Below are 23,982 nucleotides of genomic sequence, written 5' to 3'. Positions count from 1 at the left end.
GAATGGGATGCGTCGGGGCTTAAGTGCCAGTGGACGCGTACCGTTAGGGACTCAGTCCATTGGTTCCAGTAACTCGGAGCTCCGTCCGGAGTCGACTCCGGAGTCGTTTGTGGGAGTGAACACAGCCCGGGCTCGGTGTTGTTGTGCTGCGAGGCGGCGTTGGGACCGACGGGGGCGCTGCGGCTCCAGGTTTCAGAACGAGGACATCGGAACAGCGCTGCTGTGTGTGAAAGACAGGCAGCTTTGTGCCTAAACTCAAAAACCCCACAGTCCTGGAGCTGCCCAATGAATTAAAACAACTTGTTTGAGAGGTAAATACGGGGGAGAGGCGCTGGCCGGGCTGTGAGTGGAGCCGGGCCGTTGGGGGGAGTTTGTGCAGTAAGTTAGCGGGGTTAGTTTGGAGGGGAGGAAAGCTGACTGTGTGTGTGGAAGAAGCGCGTCGCCGGGCTGTGGGGAGCCGCGCTGGGGGGCTGGTTCGCGGGGTGAGGGACGGCGAGCGGCGGTGAGTGGCTGCGCCTCTGACTGTGCAAGGAGTAGTAGTAGTTAGCGGAGCTGGGAAAGATGCTGCTGCTGCCTCACTGAGTTGGACTCACAGAGAGGCAAACAAGTAGATAATTGTTGTTTTCTGCGAGCTAAAGTTGAGGTAAATTGGGAATGTGGTGCTGTTGAGCCGTGGGTGTGAGTGGAGGTCGGTTTGACGTGTGAAAACTTGTGTTTTTGATTGTATTGATTTGATGAAATTGAAGTGTTAAGTGAATTCAGGTAGTTTGCGGCCTAGCTAGGTTAGCTTAGCGTAGTTAGCGCGCTGTATGCTAGGCCACAGCTTCCCTGTTTTAATGAGAAAAGCTAGCTAGCTAGCTAATATTAGCATGTAGTTAGCTAACTATCATAGCTTTTGCATTGTCGGCGGGTTCTGAATTAGCCTAGCTTAGCTAACCTAGCGGCTTGTTTTGGTTTAAACGTTTAGAAACTCTTTCTCCATTTTTAGCGTTCATTTTATCAGCTAACCCCGCGGTTCGGTGGCTGGAGCCAGGGCTGGTTTAGTGATCTTAGGTTAACTAACGTTAACTAGTGTTGGGAAGCGGCTGCTGGACATGCCGTGTTAGCTAACGATAGCTAGCCACTAGCTATAGCTCTCTCTCAGGGCAGTTGGTCGGTTAGCTAATTTAGCTCGTTAGCTTCTCGGTTTTTGACTCGGTAAATTTCTCAGACCGGATCCGAGTCGGTTTTATTGCACGCCCCGGTTTCGCAGACAGGCTACTCAGTGTCCACAGGCTGTAAAGTCAGATTTTGGGAGGTTGTGAGCTGTTTAAAACGTGTTTTTGTGAAAGTACGGCCGGATCCCTCGCTGAACTTTTGTTTTCCTGCCCATAGAGGCCGGTATAGGACCGTGTGGGACATCAGCGCTTGGCGGCATGGAGTTCCCTCAGCAGCAGAGACCGCCGGGGGCGGACGGCAAGATCATCTATCCGCTCGGAGTTAAGGAGATAACGGACAAAATCAGCAACGATGAAGTGGTTAAACGGTTAAAGGTAAGAAAGCAACGTATTTAACGTTTAATCCGTATAACAACATGGCAAACTCTGGCAAAAAGTAAAAAAATATATATATTTTTGGGACTTTGTCTTTAGGATTTTTTATTATTATGCTGCTTTATCATGATGGTCCTAACAACAGTGATCTACATAGTGTAAAATCGTTTTTTACATATTTTTCCGCATATGTGTATTTATGACCCCATTGTATTCCTTTTAACGTTATAAATTAAATACATCAATAATAAGGTATGGTATGGTGTAATAACCAAAAGATGATAGGTTGCCCGAGGGCAACACTTTCTCATAAACTCATGAAGTTCCTTAGTGACTCAATTTTGAACTTGGTATCAATATTCAGAAATGGGTAGAGATGCTTCAGTCCTGTTTTGGTTCTTTTCCTGTGTATACAAACAAAGAGAAAGAATGGGTCTCTCTCAGAAGCTTAGTACATGTTTTTAGATATTTATACATATTCTACAGCAGTGACACATTTGTATTATGACACAATTATATTATATTGTTGTATGCTGTTATTGATCATGTGATGTTTGGTGTGCCGACATTCACAATAACAGACACTCTGTATAGAGTTCTCTGCAGAATTTTGGAAAGCTTTACATTACCGTAGATTGGCCAGTGATCTAAGTAGTTAGCTAATGTGTAGTTAGACAACCTGTAGTATTTTTACTGTCACATTTTATGTTAACATGTAATAACATAGGCATGTTACTTAAAATTAATTCATTTAAATTGACTTGGTAGGTACTGAGTATATATTGTTAGTCGTTTCTGGTATGTTTCAGTATTTAATAAAAAATTGTTGCATAATAGTGGTCATGATTGTCATAGTGTATGCTATATATAAATACACACAAAATAGAGATCAGAAGTGGGTAGGAATTTGACCATCATTTAGTTGTAGCACAGTCTGTAATTTGGTGTTTTTAGTTTGCTAGCTAACTTTTCTGAGCCTAGCTAGCCGGATAGGGATACAACCAAGACTAAACCTGTTGTCGTACAGCTAGCAAAAAGCAAAATACTTAAATGTGTATTGCAAGTTATGTAGCTGGTAGATTATCTGTATGACCAAAGTCAAGCCTTACAACATGTATTCAATAGCTTGTAAACAAATTGAAATATCAGGAAGTAGTAACTGCAATAGAAAACTGTTTAAAAGCATATTTCCATAAAATGCTGTGGGTGTTGAGGCTGAATAAATTGTAAGTTGAAACTGTTTGACAGTCTGATGGTTGTAAATAGAGAGCTGGCAGCAGTACAGAACAGCAGGTATAGCTACGCGTTGGGTGGGGCTGAAATGTCGTAAGTTTACTTGTTCACAGCAGGCGCTAAGCTAAGGTCATGTACACACACAGTGGGACCTTCTGTTGCTTGTTTTACAAATTGTAAATAGGCAAATTGAGTTTGCCTGAAAAAAAAAACAGATACGTATTTCTTTCATCCTGGAGTTAATTCTTAAATGATTCCATGTACTAATGAGTTTGTGGTTGAACTATCATGTTTGAAGGTAATGAAAAGAATGATTTCTTAAATTGCTTGCTTACTTTTATCCAGTATTAGAAAAATAGGTCCAAGTTTAAACTCTTAATTTACTTTGGTCTTATTTTTGTTACAAGTATGTTGGAGACCCCTTTTGAGTTTTCTATATTTTTGCATAAATTTGACTTTTGCATAATTAATAAAAATAGATAAGTAGGTGCAATTAAAGTAAAGGAGATACTGCAGCTGAACACTTATGGTGACGTGATTTTTTTCTGCACGTTGATTTGGGGAATTTTAGCAATAGAAAGCAGCTTCAGCTCTGTAATGTTGGTAGGTTTTCTCCAACGAACTGCTGATTCAGCTTGGCTTAAATCGTTTCTCCTGGACTTTGACTTGTCCCGATTCCAAAGAGTTAACTTGATTCTGTTCTTTGGTAGAACCACTTGTATACTTTGGGTTGTTGTCTTGCTTCTGACCCACATTCTCTTTAGATTTAGCTTACGGACATTTAGCATGTTGTTTTCATTCAGAATGTGCTGGAATAATTCAGAAATCAATATTCCATCAGTGATAACAAGGAGTCCTGGTCCACATGCAGCAAAACTGTCCCAAACCGTGACACTACCACCACCGTGTTTCACAGATGGGATGAGGTTTTGATTTTTAAATGCAGTGTTTTCCTTTATCTAAGCATTATGCTTCTCATTTAAACCTAAACAATCTATTTTGGCCTAATTTGTCCTCAAAACATTATTCCAGTAGCTTTCCATCTTGTCCATGTGATCTTTAGTAAATTGCAGTGTTCTTTTTGGAGAGCAGCAGGTTATTTTTCAGCCCTGACAGGCGTATCATGGTTGTAAGTGTTCTGATGGTGGACTCATAAACATTTACATTAGCCAATGGGATAAAGTCCTTTAGTTGCTTAGAAGTTACCTTGGGTTCTTGGTGGGCTTGTGGACTCTTTCACGTCTTTCATGTGGTGTAATCTTTGTTGGTGTACACTTCTGGGGAGTGTAAAAATAGCCTTGGATGTCCTTTATGTGTTCACAATCTGTCTGTCTTTGTATTGGTGGCCTCCAAGCATTTTAATGATGGTCTTAAAACTTTTCCAACCTGATGCGCCTCTATGCTTTTCTATGCGTTTCTAGGCTCATCAAAGTGTATAAGAAGATCAGACTTTAATAGATCTTTGCCCTTTATATAAAAACTCTTCATCATCGCATTGATTTTTTAAGAAAAATGTCACTACATCATCTGTTTATCCTTAAGGTTTGCATACTTTTCACACGTATGTGTGTAATATTGTATCATTGGACTCCAAGCACATAGTACAAGGACACTATTGTTGGGCTTTTGCTTATTATTTAGTTATGTAGTTACACATCACATCGCCATATGAAGCGTTTTTTTTTTTCCTTGTCCTGTGAAAATTGATCTTGCCATAAAGTAAATACTTAGCAAAAATTTGTATTAATTTTGTGACACCAAGACATTGGTCAAATAGGTACAGGCGTGACTTTTCTGACTGCTGTGGCTAAAACTCTTAAAGTTGGTTTCATTTTGACCAAATAGGAGAGACTGGTTTGTAATAAACTGGCTGTCATGAGGCTCTGCAGTGCCCAGTCTAGTCTCATTGGGCCTATTGTGCCTGGACCTGCAATTGCCATTAGCGACTCTGTTTTGTTTGATTTGGTTCTCCTTATCTACTTTTAGGGCTTGTGTAAAAATTGATTGAGGTTTAGGTGAAATTTGTGCAGAAATATAGAAAACTTCTTAATAGTTCACAAAATTTCGAATTCAAACACCACTGTAAGTTAAGGCCGGTCGTCAGAGTGCCAGACATGAAAGTGGGGCTGGCTGTGAGCTGCTGAAGGGGAGAAAGTACATGGGAATGAGTGTGTGTGTGTGTGTACGCTGGCTCAGCCTGGTTTTCCTCTATAGATCAGGGCACTGCCTGCCCATCCCCCATCACACACTCACACACAGCAGAGCAGAGGCAGCAGGTCTCCGAGGTCCTAGTGCTAGAAGAGTTTAGGACGAGTGTGTAGTATCATATTTATTAGCAGAGACTGAGTAAGCTGCCAAATCAATGTATTAATTAAAGCTATATTTTAAATGGTGGATGTCTGAGACCTTATGCAAAGAGTAACTAAATGTAAAAACTTACTTATTATTTTCAAATCCCATAGACCAATATTTCCTGAAAAGTATAACATAGAACACACCATTTGTTGAAGTACATTTTGAGGGCATATGGATCTCCATAAAAATTGACAGAGTAACAAACAGCTGGGAAAGGTATTGGTACTAAAAAACAGCTGGAGAAGCAATTAGTTTACTTGCCTGACTGGGTCTTTCAAGGTCTCTTAGAAGCAAAGATGGGCTCAGGTTCACCTATCTGCCAAAAGCTGTGTCTAAACATTATAGAACAGTTTCAGGAAAAAAAAAAAAATCAGTGTAAAGTTAGGAAGACTTTGGATATCCCACCATCTACAATACATAAAATCATCAAAAGATTCAGGTTCTCTGGAGACATCCCTATGTGTAAGTAGGATTGCAGCGGTAACCGGTTTCACGGTATACCATGGTATTAAAATGCACGGTTATCATACCGTGTGTGTTTGCTTATTACCGGTAAAAGGCAAGCCAGCGGAGAAACTCACCCGCGCATGCGCAACTCTGCTCCGCTTCAGCTCCTCAGCACACAGCGGTGAGAACAGCAGAAAGTGCATCAGACTAAACAAATCTCCGTCCGCCTAAAAAAAGGCTAAACTAAAATCAGCAGTGTGGGACTATTTCAGATACCCGCCAAACGCACCCGAGGATGGTTATCCGATTTGTAATCAATGTGGCCGTAAAGTCACAGCTAAAGGTGGACATACGCCAAACCTGTTCTCCCATCTCCGAGAACACCACCCCGCTGTGCAGCGCAAAGAATATGTTTAGTTTATAATTTTACTCTGAACCTAAATAAAACCTCTTTGTAGTCGTGCACAACCCATGCGGTAAGCGCTCGCAAAAGCACTGAGTTATCCGCAATTTGGGCACGCAGGTACAGGCGTATAGTGCGTGCTACGATGGATTCACGTGTCCGTGTAAAGGTCCTGGCCGGACTGGATGTGAAAGACGCCATTCATTTACATGCGTTCATTTTCAAATTCTGACGTGCCTGTTTTTCATATGTTAAAACCAGACTCGGTGTGAAAGCCTTAAAATAGAAATCTCTATTGTGAGGATCATGTCAGAAATAAGTCCCCTCTTTCTGCAGTATCTGGTTATATACCAACTTGGCAGTAAAACGGACGTTTACAACAGTTGTTGATCAGACACTGACCCAGGCTCAGTTTATCAGATATTAAATAATTTAAACTTAAATAATTGTACTGAATATTTTAAATACAGGACCATTACTTTTTAGAGTACATGTAATGTGTGACACGTGTGTGTGTGTGTGTATGTGTGTATATATATATATATATATATATATATATATATATATATATATATATATATATATTTTTTTTTTTTTTTTTTTTTTATATATACACCCTTAATGCCCTTAAGAGTAGTGGAAAAACCTGGTTTCCTTCACCTAATGGTGTACAGCTTATTTTTTTTTAAGGAGACATTATCTATATAATTGTTCCAGGTTTCTACAATAAATAGTTAATTGAACAAAAAAACTTTGTTGTAATTTCTTTAAGGGTCAGTTTAATAATATATGTAACAAACTGTGATACCGTGATAACCGTGATACCGCGGTATTTTCTGAGACGGTTATCATACCGTGAAAATCTCATACCGTTGCAACCCTATGTGTAAGGCACAAGGCCGTCTGCCAGTATTGGATGCCGGTGATCTTCAGGCCCTCACGTTGCACTGCATTAAAAACAAGCCTCAATCACTACATGGGCTCAGGAACACTTACAGAAATCAGAAATTTGTGTACACAGTTCACCATGCTGTATTCCTCAAACGCAGGTTACAGCTGTATCATAAATAAACATATTGTGCTGAACTCTCCTGCAACAATAATACAGTACTATTCACTGTAATGTTAATTATTAATTAAATACAAAAAAATATTCAATAAAAATCCCTACCCTATTGATGCAAACTGTAATTATTTGTGTTCTTATAATCTGTTCTGTGTGTGTCAGTTGGTGGTGAAGACGTATATGGATATGGATCAGGATTCTGAGGAGGAGAAGCAGCAGTATCTGGCTCTGGCTCTTCACTTGGCTTCAGAGTTTTTCCTGCGGAACCCAAATAAGGACGTCCGGCTGCTTGTGGCCTGCTGCCTCGCAGACATCTTCAGGATCTACGCCCCTGAGGCTCCATACACCTCACATGATAAACTCAAGGTACACACACTCTCTAACCCACCTCACACCAGCATTAAAGTTGTTGCCCAACTCTTATATACCCAGTGTATATATCTGAACTTGTCTTTGGCTGATGGCTGACTCTGCCTCTGCCTCCCTTTAGGAAATTTTTCTGTTCATCACGCGCCAGCTGAAAGGGTTAGAGGACACCAAGAGCCCACAGTTTAACAGATATTTCTACCTGCTGGAGGTCTGTATCGTCTCGTATTTCATTCCATTATCAATAACAGTGTACGCACTGTTTTGTCCTACCTTGCTGTAAGCCAATAAACCTGTGGTTGTGTTTGATGTCAGTTCTGACCTTCGTTTCTTGATTCCTGCAGAATCTGGCATGGGTGAAGTCCTATAATATATGCTTTGAACTGGAAGACTGTAATGAGATCTTCATTCAGCTCTTTAAAACACTCTTCTCTGTCATCAAGTAAGTCCTTGCTTATTCTGCTTTTTCTAAATTATCCAAAATGTTATCTATATAATGAAGACTGGAGTAATATAGGATTTTGCTGTGTAACGTCTGCTCAAATGTTGCTGCTTCCCTTAGCACTGCAAAAGCATTCAACTAAATCTAATAAGCTACTTTTTACCCTGCCTGTGGTTAACCACATAATTATATAAATATATACATTTCTTTATTATATCATTTATAATATACATTTCTAAGAGTTTGGGAGGACTGCTAATATTAGGAGCATATGTACTTTTTGTATTCACAAATATAGTGAAGGTGTTTCTGTATTTCTGTTCTTCTAATGTTGTGTTTTTCTTTGTTTATAGTAACAGCCATAACCAGAAGGTGCAAATGCACATGTTGGATCTGATGAGCTCCATTATAATGGAGGGGGATGGCGTCACTCAGGAGCTGCTGGACACTATCCTCATCAATCTCATTCCTGCACACAAGGTAATTGGACTCACTCTTACAGCAGGGTGCGGGGGCACTCAGCCTTTCACAATTGTTAAGACTTGGTCTCCCAGTCATGCACAAAAAAGTTATTTTACAGGCTAGACTTTAGGGACGGAGGGAGATCTTTTTTCTTTTGTTTTGAATGGTTTAGAGTGTTTAATTCTTCCTGTTTAATTGTGTTGGCTATTGCTCATGCCAAATCCCTTGCTTCTAATTGGTATTATGCTGTAAATTTGACTGTAACATTGCTTCCCTTTGCTGAAATAGAACCTGAATAAACAGGCGTATGACCTGGCGAAGACGTTACTTAAGAGGACTGTGCAGACCATTGAAACCTGTATTGCTTCAGTAAGTGGTTTTGCCCACTCACCCCCCCCCCCCACATACAACTGTTCAGAAAATCTGTTAAGAGACAGGCTAAACTGAGGAACTGCCCTCTTCTCTCTAGTTCTTTAATCAGGTGCTGGTGATGGGTAAGTCCTCTGTGAGTGATCTATCCGAGCACGTGTTTGACCTCATACAGGAGCTGTTCGCCATTGACCCACTGTTACTGGTCTCAGTCATGCCGCAGCTGGAGTTCAAACTGAAGGTGAGACATGCACTCGTTAACCTACACACAAGCACGAGGCAATTATAATCAAACGTATCATTTACCTAATTTTAAGTATTAAATGTATTAAACTACTTTCCTTTAGATTTACTGTTGGACCAACAATAATTGTGTTTTGTTTTCTTTGCACAGAGCAATGATGGAGAGGAGCGACTGGCTGTGGTTAAACTGTTGGCTAAACTCTTTGGTGCTAAAGACTCTGAGCTGGCCACTCAAAACCGACCCTTATGGCAGTGCTTTCTAGGAAGGTATGAAGATTTTAATGTTTGTAGTGCTTTCAGAAGGTACTGGTTTGCAGAGTGGTGATGATTTTTTTGTCTGAGCTTTTTAATTGATTTAATCAAATTCTGTCTTAAGGTTTAATGATATCCACGTACCTGTGAGATTGGAATGTGTGAAGTTTGCGAGCCACTGCCTCATGAACCACCCAGACCTGGCCAAGGACCTTACAGGTGGATGTAGTTTCTTTTTTATTGTGTTCAGTATTTATTCTGGGATATATGAATACAAACTTACTTTCTGATGTATTTTAGAGTAATAGCTCTATAAATTGACATACTTAATTTAAATAGTACATTTCTAACTGTGTATCTCAGTATTTTTATGACTAAGTTAACTGCCCTGGAGTATGTTTTTGAGATAACAATGTAAATGAATCATTCTTCTCCTTTAATTACAGTTTTTTACGACCTATTCTCACAAGACTGGCCTCTGCTTTGTGCCTTCCCTTCCGGAAAGCAAACCATTTACACACCACCAATGTCTTTTTTTGGAAATATACATTTTAGATATTGACAATGTTGACAAACTGGCCCAGCCTTAATTTATGCTCTTTCTACTTTACTCATACTGACTGCTCTCCACTCAATCATATAATCATATTTATTGACATTTTTCTGTAACATCAACAGAGTTCTTGAAAGTGAGGTCACATGACCCTGAAGAGGCTATTCGACATGATGTCATTGTTACCATCATCAATGCTGGGAAGAAGGACCTGAACCTGGTTAATGACCAACTGTTGGGCTTTGTCAGAGAGAGAATGTTGGACAAAAGGGTAAGAGTAAAACTGTCATATTTATGCTTAGTAGTTTAACATGTTTTATAAATGTCGATTGTTTTTTAATAAGGCAGCGTAAAATAATTGTGAACCATACACTGATATGTCTGGAAAACATCTGTCTCTGAAGATCTAAGTGTTTGGTAGATTTTTCTTTTTTAAGGCAGACCTGTGTTGGTAATTTTTCTGATTTTGTTTTTTCTGTTGTCCAGTGGCGTGTCCGTAAGGAGGCGATGATGGGCTTGGCTCAGCTCTATAAGAAATACTGCCTGCACCACGAGGCCGGCAAAGAGTCGGCCCAAAAGATCAGCTGGATTAAAGATAAACTGCTGCATATATACTACCAGAACAGCATTGATGACAAGTAAGCCCCTGCTGAACTTCACTGTATCACACAATTACCAACGCAGCTCTATTTCTGTAGTTTTTCATTTTTAAGATCAATTTGATTCACACACATTATAATTATGTAATAGCATAATAATAATTATAATAATCATGTAATTACACATTAATTTTGAAGTATATTGTGCTTTTATTTTGTAAGAATATAAACACTAAATATTGATTTATATGAAGTTCACATACTGAATGTTTATTAACATTAACAGGCCTATATACAGTGGAGAATGCTTGATTTAGATTTTGATAGAAGCATATTTAAACACTGGCCAGCAGTCAGTCAGTCTACAGTACTACTATTACTATTACAGTTCTAATGATTTTGTTCTGCTTGTCTTTGTTCTTATAAGGTTGTTGGTGGAGAAAATCTTTGCACAGTTCATGGTTCCTCACAGTTTGGAGACAGAGGAGAAGATGAAATGTTTGTATTACCTTTATGCCTGCCTGGACACCAATGCTGTAAAGTAAGTGAGACAGGCCAATCTCCAACAGAGCATTGCTTCTGCTATTTAGGTTTCTATTTTTGCTTGTAGAACTGTTTCTCTGGGCCTGTTTAAAACTGGCATTAGCACTTTTCTTCTAGATGTCCATACGTACTTTATTTAGAAGCATTTTGTTTAATGTATCTTTTGACTTCAGCCTGTACAAACTATTCAAGGATATTTTCAAAGGAAAAATAAGAGTGTCTATTCAGACTAGTCAGATCCAGATAATACCCAGATACAAAACGCATATTAATGCCAGGTTAAAACAAGCCCTCTGGGGATTTTAATGCATTGCTTTATTGTTTGCTGTCTCCCTGTGTCTGCCTGATCATTCTCTTGAACTTCTGTGGTTGTATTAGAGCACTAAATGAGATGTGGAAGTGTCAGAACATGCTCAGAGGGCTTGTGAGGGAACTGCTGGACCTGCACAAACAACCTACGGTACAAAGAATTATGATTTACATTATTTACATTTCCTGTAATATTTCAATTAGAACATAAACTCTGTATTAAAACTTTGCTTTGTGTTAAATTTGTTTCTGTATTTTTATGCAGTCTGAAGCAAACACATCAGCCATGTTTGGGAAGCTCATGACCATCGCCAGTACGTAAACAGACACACACGTACATATCAAGGTTTTTTAAATGTGCCTTTCTAGCCTATCCTTCCTCACATCACTCCCTCTTCCTCACATCTTCTGTCTCTCAGAGAACCTGCCGGACCCAGGAAAAGCCCAGGACTTCATGAAGAAGTTTAACCAGGTTCTGGGTGAAGATGAGAAACTGCGCCTTCAGCTGGATCAGCTGATCAGTCCAACCTGTTCGTGCAAACAGGCAGAGCAGTGCGTGGTGAGTTAACTTAAGTAAACTAACTCACTAACTGGATTATCGACACTATGGGACTAGGGATCAACAGAGACCTCTTTTTCCTTTTGATAATGATGCAGATGCAGATTTTTAAGTGCCTTAAAAGTAAAGACACTAGATATAAACATCTCAAGATATAAAAAACTGAGTATGGTGAATGTAGGGATGTGATAATCCGACACATCTGCTGGATTTTCTGCTGGCTTCAGTCCAGCACCATCTAGTGGTGTGCATGCACGTCACCAACTGCTTCATGGTATTGTTCTCTCTCCTGATGGTAATGATACTTAGATGTTTAGGATAGGTTCCATACTATGTCCTAAAAAGCTGCAGCACAGTGAAATGTGACTTTTTCTGATGGAGAATAAAATCATGGACAAATAAAATAAATGCAATATTTAAAGAACAAATAAATAAAAAGGAAAAATTCATATTCAGCCTTAATTCCTTTCGTCATAGAGAGCTAAAGTTACCTAGCTTGTTCTACCAATTTTCCCATTCCACCTTAAATTACGCAGCAGCCTCAGGTGCCAAAATGTAACTGTGGGATCCTTTAAGGTGGAATGACAAAGACTTACTACTAACAATTATTTATTTTTATTTTTTAATCAAAGTCTGTTTTTTAAAGCGTACCCTTTTTACCCCCTCCCTCCCCACAACACCACTCTCTTCAGACCTGCATAATAATAATAATAACAATAATAATAATAATAATAATAATAATAATAAATCCCTCTTCACAAATATAAGCATGTAAAAAAAAGAATCAATAGGGAATACAATGAAATAGAAAGGAATAAAAAAATAAATGCCTGCTGTATATGTTTCCAGCTTCCACGTTTTCCAAAAAAATATTAAGAACGGTTGTCAAATTGTATAAAACCTCTGTACTGAAAGATCTAAGAAACGAAAAAAAAAGTTTATTGTCTGTCTTATTATCAGAAATAGTAAATATTGTCTGCAAATATTAGCTGCCTTTAAATGTGGGCTGTAAATGTTGTATATCATCTTTGTTGAATGTACTGCTGAAATATATGTTTTTCTTCTTGTTACAGAGAGAGATAACACGCAAGCTCACGTATCCTAAGCAGCCCACAAATCCCTTTCTGGAGATGGTAAAGTTCCTGCTGGAGAGAATTGCCCCAGTGCACATCGACTCTGAGGCCATCAGGTAAGCCAGCAGCGTCTAACCTGATTAACCAGCATTGAGAAATCTGGAGCAGAATGTAGAGAAAGTGAAACCTAAAAACAGGACCAGCATTTTGGTTTCTAATGCTACATATTACAAAGATAATATATGTGGATGTGAGCCTATATTAATTTTCTTATGAAGAATGGAGATTATTATTATTATTATTTAGTTTTTGTTTTTTTTTTGGTGGTGGTGGGGGTGGTTTGTGTGTATGGGGGGGGGGGGGGTCATGTAGTTTTCAGCTGTTGTATAACTGTTTAGACACCCAGTGGTGAAGGACTGTAACAGCAGTTACTGTCACCTAATTAGGCCAGTGCTGTAACACAGTGCGTGTATGTGTGTGTAGTGCTCTGGTGAAACTTCTAAATAAGTCCGTTGAGGGCACTGCTGATGATGATGAGGAAGGTGTGACTCCTGATGCTGCCATTCGTGCTGGACTGGAGCTGTTGAAGGTAAGCACACACATGTAATTAATGTGTAGTTAGTGTTTTTCTGTATCTTACTACAGTTGTCATGTTATTTAGTACTTTAGCAATGTTCAATAATATGCCGTTATTTATGCCCAAAACTCAGTTTATGCAAACAGCTCTAACAAGGAATAGAACTGCTTCTATTTGTGGTCTGGCTATTCACCTGTAAATATTAGAGACACATTGATGTATAATGACTTTTTAACATTAATTTATAAGTTGTCTCACCAGAGGAGGATAGGTCCCCCCCTTATCTATTAGCCTTGGTAGTACATGTTATAGTTTAATGTACATGTGAGGCTTGGTTTCTCCCAAAGTTTGCTCCTATTCCAGCTCTTATGGAGTTTTTTTCAGTTTTTTCTTGCCTCTGTTGTTCACTGGGGATTCTGTGTTGTATGTTCAGTGTTTAGTCTGATTCTCTGTCCTGCTAACACATTTATATGACTTCTGGTTACAAGAGGAGTTCAGCTCTCTTTGAAAAAAAAAAAGTCTGTTAAAATGCAGAGTGATTTAAGTATTTGACTTTTGAATAACTGACATTTAATGGCTTAATTCATAAATTAGAAATTTAACAATTTATTTTTTGTAGACTTGCTGTTGAAAAAATACATTTCAAAGTAACAACTTACAATTTTCTAATTTTAAAAAGATATTTAAATTAACTGATCAGATTTTTTAAACTTAAATATGACTTTAGGCTAGAGGTAATTTTTTCTCATATATTTTAAATGCAGATTCAAACACTAACATCAAATTTTAAACTCCATAAAAGTGCTCAGCATCACTGGCAACTCAAATATCTATACACCCATTTGTTCATTCTTTTTCTCTTTCTGTTTCAGGTTCTGTCCTTCACTCATCCCACAGCGTTCCATTCGGCCGAGACGTACGAGTCTCTGCTGCTGTGTCTGAAAATGGAGGACGATAAAGTAGCAGAAGCTGCTATTCAGATTTTCAGAAATACAGGCCAGAAGATCGAGAGCGAGCTGCCACAGATCCGATCGTAGGGAAACACTTTTTTTATACACACACACACACACTCGTGTGCAAATGCACAGTAGGACTGGGCAATATGGTAAAAATGTTGTCACAATATTGTAAGAAAATTTTCTCAAAGCATTTTATTTATCATTTTTAATGCTGACTAAATGTAGTAGGTTATTTAATTTTTTTATTTATTTATTTATTTTTTGCACTGATGTAATCTATTATCAATCTAATCAATAAAACATTGTTGTCTTGCCGACCATTATCACACAAACATCATATGCACACACACATTTGTACTGCACAACATTTTATCTTAAATCTTAGGCCAGGGGTCCTTAAGAGTATTTTTTTTATCACACTTTAAAGAATGCATAAAATATATTTTGCTCATTTATTCTTTGACCCTGTGGAAAGTTCATAAGTGCACCTCCAAGAGAGACATTTGAGTATCCGTGGTCTAGGTTTTTAGAATAAACAGACCTTCACTGCTATATCCTAACTCAGACTTCCACTGATTTTACATTTCTGGTACTAATATGGTTTGTGTTGTTTTTGCGTTTAGGACTTTAATCCCTGTCCTTCACCAAAAGGCTAAGAGGGGTACGCCGCACCAGGCCAAGCAGGCTGTACACTGCATCCACGCCATCTTTCACAACAAAGAAGTACAACTGGCACAAATATTTGAGGTAAAATTAACTTTGTGTTTTCTTTCTTTATTTAGATGAGTGACAGAGTTAGATTTTTATATTTGCTCGTAGTAAAATACAACTGTAGCTCCCATGATAGACATATTTAAACAAAGTTAAATAATAAATAAATTAACGCTTTACTTGCTCTTTTCCATCTCTTCCAGCCACTGTCTCGCAGTCTGAACGCGGATGTCCCGGAGCAGCTGGTCACTCCTCTGGTATCTCTCGGTCACATCTCCATGCTGGCACCTGACCAGTTCGCCTCTCCCATGAAGTCCATTGTGGCAAATTTTATAGTGAAAGACCTTCTGATGAATGACCGAGTGTGTGAATTTATTAAGTTTTTATCTTTATTTTAATTAAGTTATTTATTTTTGTGCTTTGACAAAGTTTCTAAATGGTACTAAACGTACCTATTCTCTCTCTTATTTAGTCTGTGGGCAGTAAGAACGGCAGGCTGTGGACAGCTGATGACGAGGTTTCTCCTGAAGTGTTGGCAAAGGTGTGTAAGAGGCCCGGCACTTGTTTTGTGAAATACTTGTCAGCTGGTACAGTTGTTGTTTTATACAGTTTGTCTGTGTTCATTCCAGGTCCAGGCCATTAAGCTTCTGGTCCGGTGGCTGCTGGGAATGAAGAATAATCAGTCCAAGTCAGCCAACTCCACTCTGCGGCTGCTCTCTGCCATGCTGGTTAGCGAAGGAGATCTAACAGAGCAGAAAAAGATCTGGTAGGCAAAGTTTAAAAAGTTTTCAATGAATTACAATCAAGGCTTTAATCCCTGTCCTGGAAAACTTCCCATAAGTTTCTAGCCACCTTTAGGCAGTCTGTCACTGTTTTAGTTGAGTTTAACCTTTTCTTTTGCTTTTTTATTTTATATTTTACCTTTTTATTTTTAAGCATTTTAGTAACTTATATTTTGTCCCTCCTTTAAATCTAACCTCATTTTATTGTGTGTTGTTTATTTGCTATATAACATGACTAATTTTACTGCCAATGTTTTTTTATGTAATTTCTCTTTTTAGTTAAACCTGATTATACGTTTGAAATACTAAGCTGCATTAAAAAATTAGGTTGATTAATCTGATTAAACTATAGAATAATGGAATATAAATTACCTTTTAAAAAATGGCTGTTTTCTTGATAAAACAGACACAAAAGTGGATGACTGACAAGAATGGAGTGAATATTTGTGAATCTGGAGTGAATCTTAGCTTTCACATGTACTCTGTGTGTGTGTGTGTGTGTGTGTGTGTGTGTGTGTGTGTGTGTGTGTGTGTGTTGTACAGTAAATCGGATATGTCTCGGCTAAGACTGGCGGCTGGCAGTGCCATCCTGAAACTGGCACAGGAACCTTGCTACCATGATATCATCACACCGGAGCAGTTTCAGCTGTGTGGACTCGTCATTAATGTAAGATCTGACTGAGCACATGCACACATCCAGCCCATGTTTACACTGCATGCCTGCACATGTTCATATTATGCTGAGTGGGTAAAAATTATAAATGGTTAATAAATGTTAAAATGCCCTCTCTGACAGGACGAGTGCTACCAGGTGCGTCAGATCTTCGCTCAGAAGCTGCACGTAGCACTGGTAAAGCTGATGCTGCCGCTCGAGTACATGGCTGTGTTTGCTCTGTGTGCTAAAGACCCTGTTAAAGAACGACGTGCCCACGCCAGACAGTGCCTGCTCAAAAACATCAGCGTACGCAGGGAATACATCAAGCAGAACCCCACAGCACACGGTGAGGACATGCATTTATACATATACACAGAATACAAGGAGGCCATGTCATGCTGGGCCTGGACAATAATTCTAATAATATAATATTATTATATATTCCTCCAGTGTGATGGAGAGTCTTTACATAAAACATGACCGTGCTAAAAGCTTGTGCCTGTGAAAAATTGACACTACTGCTATAAGGTTGTTCTTACAGATGTTTTTAACTATGGACATCCATTGTGGGTGTTCACCACGTATTGTTTCTGGCTTTTTATAGTGTTCACAGCAATGAAGAAAAAAATAAATAAATTGAGATATAAATTTTGGCAATATTATCCAGCCCTACATTACACAATGTGTTATAATTTTATTGTTAATAACATTTAAACAAAACAGAAAAAAACACCTACAAAGACAATACTATTAAACTGTGGTGACTAGTGTCAAAATAGTGTGACTGGTTGGAGGCTAGCCTGCAGTAGAGTAGGCAAGGCAATTGCATGTTAATTAATACATTTTCTAGACAATATGATTCATTTTGTTCATTTCTGTTGATGCCACAGTCATCCATGGCTGCCACTGCTGGAGAAATAAATATTAACATTGCAGTATGACTTTAAATAAAGCCCTCACTGTCTTTTAACTAATAATTTAGTTTCCAAACGTTCTGTGCTTTCCCTGTAGTAACTGTTATTGGCACTGTTTTTTTTCCTCTTATTCGTCTTCTAATGTCTGCACGATTTTAAATGGAATAACTTTGTGTAAAAAAAAAATTCTACCAGTCATTTATTTAAAGCCACGTAGTAAAAAAAAGAGTAAAATCACTCTGTAACAAATGTTCCTTTATTTTACGTTATTTTATGCAGAGAAGCTCCTGTCCCTTCTGCCAGAGTATGTAGTACCATACATGATCCACCTGTTGGCACATGACCCAGACTTCACCAAGCCACAGGACTTTGAACAGCTCAGAGACATCAAAGAGTGAGTGTTACTACACATACCATTATGAAGTTATATTCTCGATTTATTGTACAATATATGGACATGATCTAAATGAGTTTAGCTGATCTCAACAGTGGTTCTTATAATAGCATGAATGAAAAGTCTGAAAGTCTGTTGTTTTAAATTTGCTTTAGAAACATTGTTTGATTCATGTTTTTAATGCAATGTATTTAATTTATACCATATTAATATTCCAATTCCAATGTCTATAAATCATAATTAAAAGTGTTTAATTGCACATTAATGCTATTATATCATCAGTATAGTAGTAATGCTTTTAATATGATGAATAATTTCTGGAACAACATATCATCCAAACAAAAATAGTTATTGTTACACAAGCGTACAGATTGTGGAGAGGTGTATTAGCTATGGCTGAGGAGGTTTTGAGGTTTTGTAACTGCTCATGCTCTCTGTGGCGAGTGTATATGAGTTTATATGAGTGGAGTGTGGTTGTGATGTTAACTAACTCTGTTTTATCTTTCACTCATACCAGATGTTTGTGGTTCATGTTGGAAGTGCTGATGACGAAGAACGAGAATAACAGTCATTCGTTTTTGAGGAAAATGGTGGAGAACATCAAACAGACAAAAGATGCTCAAGCACCTGATGATCCCAAGGCCAATGAGGTCATTAGCCATTTGATTGTCTCTGCATCACGAATGTGTACTATATGGGCAAAAGTGTTGGGGAAACAATTTATGGGTTAAATCAAGCTATTAGCTATGCAGTCTGCCTGTACAAGATTACTGGTACTGTAGTAGGATTGTAGTGCTGCAACATGTCAGCTGGTAAAAATTCTTACCTCCTAGATATTCCAGGATCAGCTGGGAGTAGTTATTGCCTTGAGAGGCAACAAATGAGGCTGCAGAAAGTCTGGCACATATTTCGCTGAGCTGTTAGTCTGTCACCCCTAGTAGTGATACGTGGGACACTGTCATGTGATTGCTGTTCCAGCTTTATTACCTCCACTCCAGTGCACAAAGCGAGCTCCATAAACGCTGAGTGTTTGGCTGGGAGAGTTTGGTATGGAATAACTTTACTGGACCCTATAGAGCCCTGATTTCTGATTTTAACCCTGTTCATTAACATCAGGGTCTGATCTCCCTTTATCGCTTGTCTTGATCAGTGAGCAGAACTATTCATAGCTCCTCAATATTAGTGCTTATGGATTTAGAAAAGAGAATTCATGAAAGTGTCCCAAAACTTTTGTCCATATACTATAAATTTCTGGTAAAATATATTGTTTTGAATTTTCTGAAATTGGTTTACGCTCAACAGAAGCTGTACGTGGTTTGTGACGTGGCACTTTTCGTCATCACAAATAAAAGTACCTCCTGTCATCTGGACTCGCCCAAAGACCCAGTGCTACCTACCAAGTTTTTCAGTCTACCTGATAAGGTAAACTGCTTTATTTTACCCTCATTGTGTTGTAAATGTATGCCATTGTTACAGCTGAAAGCCTGGATCGGAGCCTGACGTGTTTGTCGTATTGTTTACTGTACTTAAGTCTGGTTAGTGTTTGGTTTCACATCGCAGTTTAGTGACTGAGCTACATCCTGTCGTCACCTAGAGACTCTGTTTTTTACACTGACTGGTTTGTAGAATGTTGCCTCTTTAGGTGCTGTAGCAAATTTTGCCTCCCTGCCAAAATCTGACTCCTTTTGAGTGCAGGCACTTCATGCAGCAGAATGAGCATCACAGGTTAATCTACAGTTACAGTAGATACAGTAATCACCAGCGTAATCTGTTGTACACAAACTGCTGTGTTACACACCTGCACTCCTGTTATTTTTAGTGGCTGATGATAGCCAGTCTTAAACAATTCAAACTGTGCTTTAGCTGATCAGGACTGAGACCACCTCTTTTGGTTGGTCCAGATTTTGTTCTTTTGGTCTGCACTGTTTGCTGAAAATATTTGTATATGTATATATATATATATATATATATATATATATATATTTATAACATGTTTCCTCTTCTCTTTCTCTAGGAGTCCTGTAATGATAAGGATTATCTCTCTGCAGAGGCCAGAAATGTTCTGCTCACTGGAAAAATACAGGTGATTTTCTTTTATAAATGTGTAAAATGTATAAAAATCTATGCAAATTTCAAGTGTTACAATAATTTTTACCTTCTACTATTTCACAGTATGTATTAACAATAAAGCTTTTGTTTGTGTAACAGTGAAATTGGTGTGTGTGTGTGTGGTGATTTTCTTATGGAGTAAGTGATTCATAACTAATTCATTTATGTTTTCCTGCAGCAACTGCCAAAGCAGACTGGAGTGCTGGGAGCAGTGAACAAGCCTTTAACCGTCACAACCGTTCGCAGACCGTACACAAAAACAACAGTCTCTGAAACAGGAAGCAACATCAGCACCAACTCCCAGCCCATCTCTCCTGCCACCACAAAAAACAGGTATAGACCTATATATTTGTTGATGGTTCTTTCAGCTGCATCATCTTCAATCAGAGAAAAGTCTGGTGATGCGGTTCACCATAGCATAGCCTGTATCTGTGTCTTGAATGCAAGCTGTGAGGTGGCCGCAGTATATGGACGACGAGCATTGTCTTGTTTCCCTTTCGTAGATTTGTTTCTTATTTACAGTAAAACTGTTATTTTTAATATATTGTAAAATAATTTCTATAATTTGACAACCTCGTCTTTTATACAATTAGTTTCTGAAGTGTTCGCAGATAATAGTTATTGTTTTCTTTTTGATGAAGGGAAGTATGTTCTGAAACGCCAGAAACGGGGGCAAGGGAGAACGAAGAGAATCCACCGATTGTCAAAGTAGATGGAGGAAAGAAGGTAAGTTAAGAGAATTTGAAATGATAGCCATGAACTATATATTTACAGTGTCTAAATTAAATCTCCATTTTTATTTTTAACTTACTTTGCATACTTTGACCAAGCACCCTCCTCTATTTTTGTTCTTAATGTTCTGTTTTATTTGCTTACTGACTGTTTCCTGCTGGTTTGCTGTTCTGTTGTTCTCAGGAGGAAGTGCCAGCGCCAGCTCAGGGCAGCGGGAGAAAGCGGAGTGTGCCTGTGAGCGACGGAACAGAAAACACTGTGGCCTCCAACCCTTCAGCAGGATCTCAGCCTCCACCCAACAAACCCCGAAGAGGAAGACCCCCAAAAAACCCTGCAGCTGTGACCAACACGGAGAAAGAGGGCACAACTACAACGGGGGGAGGAGCCGGACGTGGTAGAAAGAGGGCGGTGCCCTCCCAGGACCCCACCTCCACAGCTTCGGCTGAACCAATCAGTGGCAAGATACCAAAACAAAAAGACGTAGATTCCAAGAGAGCAGGGCAACAGAGGGTGGACTTACAGAGGTAACTCTTCTTTACTTCATAGATCATATTAACAGACTAAAGAACATTTTCTCTTTTTTTCTCATTGCTCTATTGTTTGATTTTGGTGCATCCCTAAACTTAAGATGCGCATTGAAATTAAATACTGCTGTTGCTTTTGTATCTAAATGTGATTTGTGTGCTGGCAGAGCCTTTCTTCAGAAAGCAGGGAGGTTAGGAAAAGCAGATAGCATGGATGCATGGCGTTGGAGTTTGAATGGCAGTCAGGGAGAGACGGAGAGAGAGCTGGAGTCGAGCCCAGAGGGATTTTTCTCCCTCACCCAGTTAGCCAAGGATCAGGGGAAAAGCGCCAGCCATTGGCAAGGGATCATCCCATCCCATCGCAGGAGGAGCAATCCCAGCTCTAGCACAGAGCAGGGTGGACTGGCAGTGAGTTTTACAGGCAGGATAGTTCTGTAGTGCTGAAATAATGATTACTGTACATTCTTTAGCTTTTGTACGGTAAGTCTGTAAAAGCAGGGCACAACTTGGGCCCCTTTCATACCTGTCATTAACTGGTGTCCTGAAGGATTCAATTACAAATGACTGCCACTGTATTCTAAGTGTGTTTCCTGTGAGCTGATTGAGGTACTGGTTACAGTATGACTCTTACATGTCATTTCTCAGCCCAAATCTAGATGAGACAGTTTCAATCTTGCTCCAGCCATTGAGACACTGACCACATGTGATTTGAATTGGCTAGGATATGTTTATATCAGGTGTGATCAGGGCCAGAGATGTGCACTAGAGGGGTAGAGTGATGAGGTGGGGTAGTGATCATCCTGCATCCTGACCTCACAAACAGCTTTTGAGTTACTCCCACATGTACAGGACTGTTTTAGGCCCCTAAGCACATTACTTCAAACCATTTTTCTCAGCAATAAAAGTGATTTATTTATTATAAATGCAAATATTATATAAAAAAAAAACATTATGTTCACTTAATTTTGAGTATCTGGTGATAACAAGTCCCGATCCGATACTTTGGGAATGCAGTAAAATAAAAGAAAAAAACTAAAGATCACATCCAAGTTGTCCCTTAAGTTTTTTTTTTTATTGCGAATAATTGTTCATTATTATTACTGTATCAAAACACCCTATTTTAATCACAAAATAAACAAATACTAAATGGCCACATGATTTCCATTTAAATATGCATAAATACAGTAAAAATGAACAAGAATTTCTGAAGTTTATTTCCAGATTTCTCCTGGATACCCCAGCCAGTGCTCCAGTGCATGTGTTCAATTTTTATCAGCAGCTCACCTGATTTACCGTCATTAAGTCTAATACTAGACTCCATGAGGAGAGATTTGGATTTGTCTTTTTGAACACACTTCAAAAAGACAAATCACTACTTTATGTATGAATGTTTTTTGTATTTCTTCTAATATTAGTGAGTTAACACTGACTGCTCAGAAAAGATGCTTAAAAAACTTGTCTGTCCTGTTAGTTTTGGGATGGACACATTGTTTTGATTTTCTATTCATATGTGTATCTCTCTCTCTGTGTCTCTCGCTTTCTCTCAGGTAAAACGACGGCCTGCAAAAACGAGGCAGTAGACTCTCTTACTGCCAGGCAGACGACCCACCCCATCCTACACTCAGCTCTTTTCCTCCTCCTCATGCAGACCACATACACAGACACATACAGACACACACACACAGTTGTGCGTTTGCACATGTTGACACGCCTGAACTTTTTTTTCGTAACTCTGACTTCAGACGAATGAGGATTAATGTTAGATTCGGTTGAGTCGATGTTATCAGTATGTAGACTGAAAACCTGTTTCTTGTTTTGTAATTTCTGTTCTTTGCCGATGTTCGGAGCCACTTTTAAAATGATATTTGGAAAAAAAAAAAACTTTAATCTACTCTACGGTTGCTTATTAAACGCCTGGAAAGATTTCCTGTTTCCTGTTCTCCATTCTCTCTGTTATTTAAACTTTTTTTTTCAGTTTTTGTCCTGGATCAGCATTACGAAGGAATCTAAGATTTACTGCTGTATGGTTACAAATGCAGTGAAATGACTGCACTGTTTTAATGCAGTAAGTGTCATTTTACTGTTTTTTTTATTTGTTGTTGTTCCATTCTGTTCTGCAGTATCATCAATATTCCATCAAATGTCAGTTTGGAATATTGGCCAATTGTAAACATCTGTCCAATGTCCAATGCTGCTAGTTTCATTTAACAGCAGTTGTCTGCTGATACAATCAGTCTGGACTTTTAAATGGTGGCCGTCTTTAAAGAAGAAACTGATTAATTAGAGTCAGTAACGCTGTCCATTTGCGGAATTAGAAAAATATATGGTTAAACCAGTCCGTTTTGGCTGAGCGGTTCATCAGTTCTTTTTTATATATACAGTTATTGGTATAAGAGTCTGACTTTTTTTTTAAGCACAGACCGAAGCCCCTTCACCCCCATACATAATCTGTTCTGAGATCAGCTTATTAAATACCCTTTTTGCCTTTTAAAAATCTAACAGGTTGTTTCTCCTGTTTGAGAGGTATGTGTGTGTGTGTGTGCGTGTGTGTGTGTGTAGGGGGACATACGTTTTAAGTTGCATGCTGTAAGACAGTCCATTGAGTTTAATATTCAGAACTGGTAGTTTGATGCATTTTAACTCAGAGATCAATTCAAACCCAACAAACACAAACTGTTTAAAAATAGGGATGTTTTGTTTTGTGTTGAGTCAGGGCCTGGTTGATGCTGTAGATTTTTTTTTTTATAAAGTTATGAATTTAATATTCAATAAAGCTGTATTTCTTTGTTCTGGAAAAAGTACTGAAAGATCTCGCAGTG

The 23,982-nt window shown here is 38.7% G+C and overlaps 1 protein-coding gene across 4 annotated transcripts; it reads left to right on the top strand.

The window, feature by feature from the left end:
• The first annotated feature begins 99 nt into the window (after window positions 1-99).
• Window positions 100-23,087, top strand: pds5a (PDS5 cohesin associated factor A). 4 transcript variants are annotated; one of them, XM_022682005.2, is made up of 34 exons: window positions 100-311; window positions 1,375-1,532; window positions 7,199-7,402; window positions 7,527-7,613; window positions 7,747-7,844; window positions 8,198-8,324; window positions 8,595-8,675; window positions 8,776-8,916; window positions 9,070-9,185; window positions 9,295-9,389; window positions 9,849-9,994; window positions 10,210-10,361; window positions 10,750-10,863; window positions 11,244-11,325; window positions 11,440-11,488; window positions 11,594-11,733; window positions 12,807-12,922; window positions 13,290-13,395; window positions 14,256-14,416; window positions 14,966-15,089; window positions 15,257-15,415; window positions 15,526-15,594; window positions 15,683-15,819; window positions 16,379-16,502; window positions 16,632-16,836; window positions 17,684-17,798; window positions 18,316-18,448; window positions 19,101-19,220; window positions 19,813-19,881; window positions 20,086-20,240; window positions 20,549-20,633; window positions 20,823-21,163; window positions 21,331-21,571; window positions 22,711-23,087. In XM_022682005.2, the coding sequence occupies exons 2-34, from the start codon at window positions 1,416-1,418 to the stop codon at window positions 22,741-22,743; spliced, it is 4,242 nt and encodes a 1,413-aa protein (XP_022537726.2). In that variant the 5' UTR covers window positions 100-311; window positions 1,375-1,415; the 3' UTR covers window positions 22,744-23,087. The 4 variants fall into 4 exon arrangements, with proteins under 4 accessions (XP_022537726.2, XP_007230283.3, XP_022537728.2 ...); XM_022682007.2 differs by lacking the exon at window positions 100-311 and adding an exon at window positions 480-502; XM_022682006.2 differs by lacking the exon at window positions 100-311 and adding an exon at window positions 514-643.
• The last annotated feature ends 895 nt before the right edge of the window (window positions 23,088-23,982 follow it).

This window comes from Astyanax mexicanus, chromosome 25 (assembly GCF_023375975.1).
Source record: "Astyanax mexicanus isolate ESR-SI-001 chromosome 25, AstMex3_surface, whole genome shotgun sequence".
NCBI classification, from domain to species: domain Eukaryota; kingdom Metazoa; phylum Chordata; class Actinopteri; order Characiformes; family Acestrorhamphidae; genus Astyanax; species Astyanax mexicanus.
Note: the sequence above shows the minus strand (reverse complement) of the source record. Positions and strands in the feature narration are given on the sequence as shown.

Bases quoted from the DNA above. Each gene is read 5' to 3' on its own strand.
- pds5a (XM_022682005.2), top strand. From the start codon at position 1,416: ATGGAGTTCCCTCAGCAGCAGAGACCGCCGGGGGCGGACGGCAAGATC. The intron at 7,403-7,526 runs GTACACACACTC...GCCTCCCTTTAG, and splicing joins CCTCACATGATAAACTCAAG to GAAATTTTTCTGTTCATCAC. The intron at 21,572-22,710 runs GTGAGTTTTACA...GCTTTCTCTCAG, and splicing joins CAGAGCAGGGTGGACTGGCA to GTAAAACGACGGCCTGCAAA.